Consider the following 10,244-nt stretch of genomic DNA (forward strand, 5'->3'; position numbering starts at 1 on the left):
AACCGCTGAAAGACAGCAAACATCTCCTCCTAAATGAGGAAGCACTCCTTACAGCAGTGTTGGTATAATCTAATTTTACATTTAAACTAACAAAACAGTGAAACCGAGCATGAATTTCTGAAGCAAAAAAACAACAACCATAGCATTATAAAGTTGATATAACCTTTCTCAGTCCTCTTCCATCTTTCTTAATCTCCAAATAGGAAAATCCTCACTTTGACACATCTACCAAGTTAACCTATGGAAAAAATATGTATCTCATGACCATTACCATATTAAATAATATTTATTTTAGTGAGTTTGCAGGTAGTGTGAATAGGATGAAGGAAGGCAACTTAAATTAATCAAGAAAGCAAATATGAACCGGCATATCAGATATGCAATAAAAGCAATGCAACCCGAAGACATCACGTAGGCTACCTCAATCAGAAAGACAGGAATGGATAGATTACACAGAAAACATGTTATAAGAGCAAAGCAACATGTTAACGTGCAAAAGTAGCACAACAATTTGAGCAGTCCCCGCTGAATCGGACAGATTTTGAGGGTTACTTTCAGTCAGCTCTAATAAAATTGAAGACAGAGGAGGTTGTATTTAAGAAAATGCAGAAACCTCCCCTCTGCTCGAGCCAGATCTGCTCTTAATTAACAGATCCACTTTACAGGCACTTTTTAAGAACAATTTATTGCATCTCAGGATGATAAGATCTAAGAGCCAAAACGACGGTCCTGTAATTCAAAATATATGTTTGGCATAACTCAAATTTCATAGAGACATTTACAGTTTGGTTTCTATTCTACTTAAGTAATTTTGACTTCGGAGAGCAATTCTAATCAATGAAAGATACATGTGACATTTTTTCCATGAGGAATGCAGGGATCATTACAATTTACTACGGACCTGATGGGAATAGCAGACTTGTTTTAATAGCCAAGTCTAAAACGGCGGGATCTTTCTTTGAAGTGTATTTTCAACTTCAGCTATGGAGACTTCCCTTGTTTTTCTACCAAAGCATTTAAGAAATTATAAATCTTAAAAATGCATAAACTGCCCACTAATCGCTTTCAAATTTATCTCATGATATTAATAAAATAAAAAATATCGCAATTTAATATCAAAACCAGAGGTTTACTCTTGGACTCACAGACACAATATGTATCTTTCTGAGGACGGTGTCACAGTGGAATGCAGGTTGATCTGCCTGTTGAATGTTCATGATTATTCTTATCTACACAGTCTTCAATGGGAAAAGCTTGAAATATGCCTGATGATCCCTTTTTGTTGCAAAGAAATAAAATAAAATATATTTTATTTAATAATAATAATAATAATTAAATATTTATAAACAATAAAACTAAATAGAATAAAAAATTCCAGCAGGTTAAAAATATTCTGCAAAAGTGTACCACAGCATTGGCAATAAATGATGGTCAGAAAAATGAGAAGACATATCAGAAATTGCCCCAAATCCTTCAGCAGCCTTTTACTTAAATAATGACTGACTAAAACGGTCTAAAAATATTTTTTTCTTACAAACAGAAAAAATTCTAGACTACTAAGGTCTGTGAAATGCAAATATGAGCTGTAATTGTTTCCCATGAGCTGAAAAAATTACGAGATACCCATGATCTTAATGCTGTAGCATGTCGTATACGTCCACTCTATCCTCGTTTGTCAGATTTTTGGATCTTTTGATCTACCAAGTCACCATAAAGTGTTCATACCAAAACAGGGTTCTCATCTAATGACAGCTAAATGGAAAACTCAGATTATGATAGTTATACTAATTCATACAGAATTTAAAAGGCATGTACTGTATACTAAAGGCTAGATGACAACATGCAACCAATGAGAATTTGAAATGTTGCAAAAAGGAATAAACAACCTAAAACCTAAAATGTACAACCTGTGTAGTAACTATACTTGATAACGGGAGCTAGATACTACATGTACCACAGATCACAATGCTTATATCAGACTACGGTTAATATCAGTGATAAAGAAAATATGTTTATGCAAAGGTCACACAACTCATTGCAGTGTTTATAAGACACTGACTGTGCAAGCGAGTGAGATTGTTGTTTCTTCGTGATATCTGGGATGGTGTAAATCATTTAAGACATGCATAGCACAGAGATGGAGGAGAGATGAATCTCTGCCAACACCAACTTCACAGCAGGCGATCAGAAAACTCAATATGGTAGAAACAAAGAAAACTTGAGAGCTTTTCGGTTTCAGCGCTTCAGTTTCATATACACTGTCTGAAAAAACTACAACAGCTTGTTCCCGGGGCAGTATCTTTGAAGGTACTAATATGCAGCTTTTCAGTGTAAATAAGATACAAAGGTGTACCTTTCGAGGGTACTGCCTCAGTGACAGGCTACAATTGTTCTGACAGTGTATGAAAATCGTGTATTTTTTGTCCATTGCATCTGGAAAGGTACATGACATGATGATGAGTATGCATGAGTCATTGCCTTGCATAAACAACACATTTATAGCAAATATAATCAGTCTATTTGAAAACTATTTGATTCGGCTAATTCATATGCTGCGTAATTATCAATATCCATGATATTTTCTTTTTCTATGAACAAATTTAATTTGAGGAAATGTTTCTTCATATCTGCAACTGATTTAAGAATGGGCACACCCTGTCTCTGGCTATACACAGCCTGAGGCCCGGCTTTAGTCTAGGTCTTTGGAACATACTGTATTCTCTCAAATCGCTGTTTAAAGGACAAATTTGACTCTGACCTCTCTTGTTTCTTTTTTTTCTAAAAGCCAGATGATTGGCCTTTCGCTTACTTTGTAACTCCCCATCCACATTTTGATTTAAACTTGGAGGAAGGAAGACAGGAGACTCAGGTTTGACAAAAGAAATCAGTAGGAATTTAATATTTAATTTAAATACGTACAGATGATTTACTGAAATACTGTACTGCTGCCGGAATGCAGGCAGCCGTCTTGGAGAGTGATGTTTTCCAGACTGAGAGACAATTAAATGTCAACTTTTAAAGTGAATAGTGTAAGACAGTCTTCAGAAATGGCAGGCCCCTCTTTTACTTGCATCTTTTCTGGGTGCTAAACAGGGGCCAGTTACACTTGAGGCAGTTGCGGTATCAGGCATGCACCATAGGTAGCAAAACATCTCTGGAAGGTCATTCAAATGCTTAAATCGCTTTCCACAGAGGAGATTGTGAGATAAAAAAAAATTGCATGGCACTTCTGAAGTTTCTTCTCAAAACAGAAAACATTCACTGCCTATTACAAAAGAAGGTCCATTTGATTCACTTCATCCTGAAAGGTAAATTAACTGCATCCCAGATGAAATTTACCAATGAACCAAACATAAGTTACGTAGACAATACAACATTTTTTTTTATTGTCAGAAAAAGCAGCACAGAAACAGTGTAACAGAGCTGCTGTTTTGTAAGAAACTATTTACATAGAGAAGAGACTTTGAGGTTTCACCAATTTCCTGAAAGGTCCAGGTGAGCCAAAAAAAAGTATGGCCCTGTCTTTTATTTTTATTTTTTTACAATAAATTAGCTAAGATGCTAACATTCTAGTTCAAAGGGAAAGGAACAATACAACTTCAAAAGGTCTATAATACAACACTATGCAACATGGGAACACTTTCAGGTTTTCTGTTTATAAATAATAAAATACAACAATCTTCCAATCATTCACATTACAAGTGTCACAAAATTTCACAACCGCACAGTATGGTGATCCTAGACACTATACAATGATAATACACTTATTATGGCTAGCATACATATACATACAAAGAATATCACTAAAATGTAAGAACTTCATTCAAAGCAATGGCAAGTCCTTCATTTAAAAAACATGTAAATAGCACTGTAAAAAAATATAAAAAAATAAAAATAAAGAAAAAAACAAAAGCATCTCCCAGTCATAAACAAACATACATAATGACATCAGTTTGAGTTTCTACAGAGTTCTCATTGCGGTCTACAAAGTATGACAATAGCAGCTATTTTGTATGGACTTAACAAAACACTGGAGTTTCAAAGCTGTTCGAGTCATCAATATAAAAAGAAACAAACAAAAGGGGCAGTCAACGTCTTGCCTCCCTGGCCAGCCAGTGAGACAAAACAAAGCAACACACAACTCTTCATATCAACACTGCGGTGGCTCTGAAGAAGGGTAACGTTGCTGCACAATGTTTTTACCCTTTCAGTTACCAGACACCTGCGTCACCGTCATGGCTAAGCGACTGCCTTTCCAGGTATGCAACATTGCTAAGAGCGACTAATATGTCTTATCAAAAGACAAAATGGCCTCCACAAAATGGAGTACAATGTTGCTTTAAATCCTCATCTCAGCCTCATCACTGTGCTCCAGAGAGTGCTCTGTGGTGCTAATGATGGAGGCTGAGGGACCTTGAGTGACACCAAATGGGGAGACAGCTGGGGACCGTGCAGCAAGTGGGGACAGTGAAGGGGAGAAACTTGGAGACATGGCTGCTGAGGAGATGGAGCCCTCATGGCTTATAGGTGAACGCCTTAGGGATGCTAAGTGGTGGAACGTCCGTGATATGGCAGGTTTAGGTGGAACAGGAACGTCCGTGATATGGCAGGTTTAGGTGGAACAGATTTGGCTCCTGGATGAGCCACTGAGGTAATGAGGGGTGGAGGGTCAATTCTTGGCTTGGGATCTGTCTTAACTTTGGGTTGCAAGGGTCTGCGTGGATTATTGGGAGGTAAGCTTTCATCTTTTAGCCTGGCAATCTCTGTAAACACACTGGCTAAGGGTTGGAACTGAGGGCACCAGTTGAGAAGGTAGTCCCAGTTGTAGCTGCCTCGCAGTTCCTCGTCACTTGCCACTATGGCTGTGAGGGAGCCATCAACCGAAGGTTTACCATCCTCAGGGAAAGCGTAATCTTTCGGCTGGGAAATATTTAACCCACGACCTACTCCAAGGTAGCTCCCACCTTCATCTCTGTACACTGGGAGCTGACCAGAGAGTAGGGTACCACTGAGGCTCCCACTGATGCTCCCAAGTTTCTTAGTTTTGAACCACTGGCTTGCATCAAGTGGCCCTGGTTCACAAGAAATATCAGAGAGTTGGTCTGCATCCTGCTGAATACCTGAATCAGGGCCCCTGGCGGAGATGTGCTCTTGCATGGAGGAGGTGATGCTTGCAACTCTTGGGTACTCATTGATCATACGGATTTCGTCATCCTCTGCTGCTTCAGTAGATCCCCGTCCACTGGAGTGAGAAGGATCTAGGGATCCTCCTCGAGTGTAGGAGCCTCCACCAGTTCCTTCCTCATCACCTGCGTATCCAGGAAGTGCCTGATGATAGATCCTGCCGCCCCCTGTGGGTTTAGACTCATCCAACTTCTGCAAAGCTGTGCCTGAAGACACGGTACTATTCCCAGTGTCTTGTCCTTTCTTCTTGCGCTTTGATCTTACTAGATAAAGGGCCACAGCAATTATGACTAACAAGACTATTACTCCAAGAGAGGCAGCAATTATGCTCACAAGGAGGACGTTAAAGTCTGTAGCAAGACCAAAGGAGGTGTTGGTTACGTCAATGGTGACCCGAGCGGAAGCTATTCTTGAGGTATCAAGAGGGCTGTGGGCAGTCACATCCATAGTCATTAGGCGGGTTTCCCTCTTCGAGCGACTGCCTCCGCTTGAGCTGCCAGAGCTGTCCATCTTTAGGTAGATTACACCGGTGGTCTTATTCACATCAAAATAAGGAGAGGAATTGGGGAAGGAGTAGAGTACAATTCCATCCACCCCACCATCCTCATCTTTGGCCTGTACTTGCCCAATGCTCTGACCTTTTTTGGCTCCCTCTGGTACCTCAAAGGACAAGTCTGAAGTGGTGAAAACTGGATCATACTCGTCCTCTCCTGTTACATAGACCTGCACTGTGACAGTAGCAGAGTTGTTGCCTGCATCCACAGCCAAAGCAATGAAGTTAAATGAGTTCACCTTCTCAAAATCAAATATTTGTCTGGTACGAACTTCTCCCGAGTTTGGATCCACCAAGAAGAGGTCTTTTCCTAGGCCAGAGTGGTCCATCAAATAATACTTAAGCTGTCCATAAACTCCTGTATCATAATCGATTGCATGTAACACAGTCACAGCAGAGTTGGGCGGCTGGTTCTCACGGATACTGGCCGTTAATGTAGCAATGGGAAAGTAAGGTCTGTTGTCATTGATGTCCTTTACCTCTACACTAATAGGAGCCAAGGCAAAATTACCATGGCCATCCGAGGCTTGTACTATAACAACATGAGAAATTTGTCTCTCTCTGTCCAAAGGCCTTTGAAGCCTCAGTGCCCCAGTCCACTGATCCACAGAGAAGAGTTTCATCTCATCTCCAGAGCTGATGCTGTACTGGACCTCTGCATAGGGAGCTGAATCAGGATCAGTTGCAGTCACACGTAAGATTTCTGTACCAGCAGCTGCCCCTTCACTCAAAGGCACTATGTACTCAGCTCTGCCAAAGACAGGAGGGTTGTCATTCACATCAGTGACTGTGATGATGGCTGGTACGCTGGAGCTACGTTGAGGAACACCACGATCCGAGACCGCAATGGTGAGGTTATAGCGTGACAATGCCTCAAAATCCAGTCGCTCCGCCAGGATCAGGGTTCCTACGGTCTGGAAGCCATGGCCCTCTATGAAATGAACGCTGCTCTCAATCTGAAAAGCATTTCCAACATTCCCACTGGCAATTGCGAAATCAAAACCAGAGTTTTCCTGAGATAGGTCTCCATCTACTGCCTCTAATGTCAGGATGGTGGCTCCAGGTAACTGGTCCTCAGACACTGTGGCTTTGTACTCCAACTGGTGGAATATGGGGGCGTTATCATTGACGTCTATCAGCTGAACTTGGACTGTAGCAGAAGATGACAGAGGTGGAGACCCCCCATCACGAGCTTCAATGACTACACACACAGAGGGCTGCTCCGGGTCAAATTCTGCTTTCTGTCTGATGAAAAGTGTGCCTGTAAAGACATTGGAAGTGCTTTTACTACAATGTTAATGCTTTAAATATAAACTATATGCTAAAACTAGAGGCTATGGCTATTTAAACTAAGTGCTGCTGACCTTGTTGGTAGAGGCGGTTTTCATTAACTCCACACACCACTTTATGTAAATAGCATCTACTACTAATTGCACTTATTGTAAACAAGATGCTTGTTGCTACTTATGCTTAGTGCATATTTATCTACCACTATTCACACTTTATATAAATAACATATACATTCTTTCAATTGTGTAAATAGCCACTGCCAAAGCGATCAACATGCTTAGTATAAACACTGGGCTTATACCATTTTTAGGATCAATGTAAAACCCGTCCCTCGATGAAGACACCACTCGATAGGTGACCTTTCCATTTTCTCCTGAATCTCGATCTGTTGCTGTTACTGTGATAACGGGACTGCCTGATGGAGAATGTTCTGGAAGTGTTACCTGGAAACCAAAGTCAACAAAGCAGCTGTTACTTGGCATGCTTTTTCTTGTATTCACAGTGATGTCATTTTGAATAAAAGCATCTGCTAAATGCGTAATGACAACAGCACACTTTATTCTGGTGTGAAAGACTGCATGTATATTTATTCTTTAATAAATGTATGTATTTTACCATCCTAATAATACTATAGAGAATGATGTAGCCAATAAACCTTCATTAATCCCAGAGATAGGCATTGTTTTAAAATACTTTAAATGGTAGAAAGAAAAAAAATCACCTGATATAGATCTTGTGTAAAAGTAGGAGCGTTATCATTTATGTCCTCCACCAACACAGTTAAATTGGCTTCACTCTGGTGCTTTGAATCTGAAGCTCGAATTGTCAATGTGTACCATGTCCTCTCCTCAAAGTCCAGTGGTGCTGTCAGAGACACACGGCCATTGTAACGATGGATATCAAATTTTCCCTGTGATGAAGCATCCAGCTGCAAAGAGTAAGACAGCACTGGGCCAGAATCCACATCATTTCCAGTAACCAGGGTGATCTCAGTACCGATAAGAGAGTCTGTAAGTGGGAAGCAAGGACACAGCATTCAGATACAAGTACAATAATAAAAGTGCTTGATATCATGTCTTTCAAGGTTAAAAAGTTAAAGGTCACCAGTTAGTTCACTTACTTTCTGGCACTCTAATTTCTCGTGGCACTGGGATGGTGGGACTGTTGTCATTGAGGTCGACAATAATCACTGTAATGGTGGTAGTGCCTACTAGTTTAGGGCTGCCACGATCAGTGGCTTTTATCACCAGCCTGATTCAAATGAGATAAAATAAAGAGTTAGATTCATTTTTCCTAACATACATCATGTGATAGATGTTTCTGTTCAGTTTCTTTTGGGGATCAAGAGAGAGAGAACAAAATATGTCTTCTGTTTTCAAAAAAAGCATTCGTACAACAATCCAAAAGCACTAACAGACCAAAAATGTAGTAAATTAAAAGCACACAGCTTTAGAGGAGTCGGGGAACATTTTAGAAACAAAAAACACAAGGTAAAAAAACTACGAGGGCTTGAACACATCACACACACAAAGTAAATAATGCTGGAAGGACAGTTACATTCCACAGAACAGAAGGAAATTAAAGACCGGCACAGCACTGACTTCACTGGCTGAACAAGCACAGCAAACATGATATACACTCACTGTGCCTGTGTCCAGATTTCTCTGTCCATAATGGCCGTGGTTGTGATGCTGCCGGTCAGAGGGTCAATTTTGAAAAGGCCACTTTGACTCGAAGACTCAATGGAGTAAGTCACCTGACCATTCTGACCCTGGTCAACATCCTCTGCCACAACCTAATGTATTCGAAAACAGACTGATTAAGCACAGGCAGGGTATGAAATAAACACTTGCCAGGTGCTAAATTTGAGTACACATTTTTGGTAACTTTATAAGGAACTACAACATAATGCATGGTTTAAATCTGACAGTTACTGATGCTAAGTCAGAAACAGGTAAATAATTTAATGGTTTGTATGGTTAACAACAATAATATCATTTTCAAGGGCAAATGTTCTTAACTCTCCTGTGATTGGCTAGTGTTGCAAAATTTACTATGTAAAAAAAATTATCTGTAAAACATTTTTGTTTCAATACTTTTCCCAGTATGTTTTCAATTACCTTTGACCTTTTAGAAATACCAAAAAAATAAGAAACCACTTGCCTGAATGATGGGAAAGTCATAGCCCTGTGCTTCATGCATATAAGCCACATAGTTCTGCAGCTGGAATCTGGGTAGATTGTCATTCACATCCTGAAGAATTAGGTTGACAGCCATGAAGGAGTTTGAGGATGTAGTTTCAGCCTTCACCACTAGACGGAGTCTTGGAGTGTCCTCAAAATCCAGGCCATTTGAGCTCTGTACCCAGATTTCACCTATGAAAGCACCAATAATGCAGTGAAATAGGTCAGCTCACTGGCATTGTAAATAATCAATATTATTTTTCAACTTTCTGATGAGTTTATGCATGCATCTTGTCCAAATTCAAGCTGTTTTCATATTTCACGGGTTTCCCATCTGACCTGTACTGGAGCTGATGCTGAAGGAATGGTATTTGTTCCCACTGAAGATACTGTAAGTGATGCCGTCACGGGTGCCGTCAGGGTGCTGAGCCTGAGCCTGGGCGACTGCAGTGCCTGTGTGGAAAAATACACAAAAAACTCAATACTCTTCTGCCACACTCACTTAAACTGATGGATTGGCTATCAGTGCCTCACTAAACTGACTGTGCCAGTGAGTGCTGAAATACAATGCTGCAGTTTCATCATGCAGTTCACTGCAGAAGTTTTCAACTGCCTCATGCCAGTGCTTTGAAATGAAGATACCACAAAGAATAGCTTTTAGTTTAGGATTTGTTATAATAATAAAAAAGGTCTGTATACTTTTGCAATGCACTGTGAGAAGATGGGTTTTAAAGGGGTCATATGATGCGATTTCAATTTTTCCTTTCTCTTTGAAGTGTTACAAGCTCTTGGTGCATAAAGAAGATCTGTAAAGTTGCAAAGACTAAAGTCTCAAATCCAAAGAGATATTCTTTATAAAAGTTGAGTCAACCACGCCTATCTAAAACGGCTCGTTCTAACACGCCCCAACATACCTACATCGCTCTGTGGGAAGATTTGCATAACGCCACCAAATGTTCACGCAAAGAAAGAAGACGTAACTTTTATTCTCGCTGTAGTATTGTAGCGCTGCCGCCATGTCCTGAAGACGCTGT

At 40.2% G+C, this 10,244-nt stretch overlaps 1 protein-coding gene across 1 annotated transcript in view; it reads right to left on the reverse strand.

Annotated features, from left to right (window-relative positions):
- Positions 1 to 3,881: 3,881 nt before the first annotated feature.
- The window catches only part of LOC107718741 (protocadherin-16-like), a 97,633-nt gene continuing 91,270 nt past the window's right edge, over positions 3,882 to 10,244 (reverse strand). Inside the window, exons 15-22 of the mRNA XM_016525964.1 lie at positions 9,550 to 9,663; positions 9,191 to 9,402; positions 8,671 to 8,822; positions 8,148 to 8,278; positions 7,749 to 8,035; positions 7,329 to 7,470; positions 4,626 to 6,998; positions 3,882 to 4,590 (exon numbers count right to left, since the gene is read on the reverse strand). Of these exons, the coding sequence (XP_016381450.1) occupies positions 4,340 to 4,590; positions 4,626 to 6,998; positions 7,329 to 7,470; positions 7,749 to 8,035; positions 8,148 to 8,278; positions 8,671 to 8,822; positions 9,191 to 9,402; positions 9,550 to 9,663 (3,662 nt within the window). The 3' untranslated portion in view covers positions 3,882 to 4,339. The remainder of the gene's footprint in view (positions 4,591 to 4,625; positions 6,999 to 7,328; positions 7,471 to 7,748; positions 8,036 to 8,147; positions 8,279 to 8,670; positions 8,823 to 9,190; positions 9,403 to 9,549; positions 9,664 to 10,244) is intronic.

This window comes from Sinocyclocheilus rhinocerous, unplaced genomic scaffold (genome assembly GCF_001515625.1).
Source record: "Sinocyclocheilus rhinocerous isolate Xijiao unplaced genomic scaffold, SAMN03320098_v1.1 scaffold1655, whole genome shotgun sequence".
NCBI lineage: Eukaryota > Metazoa > Chordata > Actinopteri > Cypriniformes > Cyprinidae > Sinocyclocheilus > Sinocyclocheilus rhinocerous.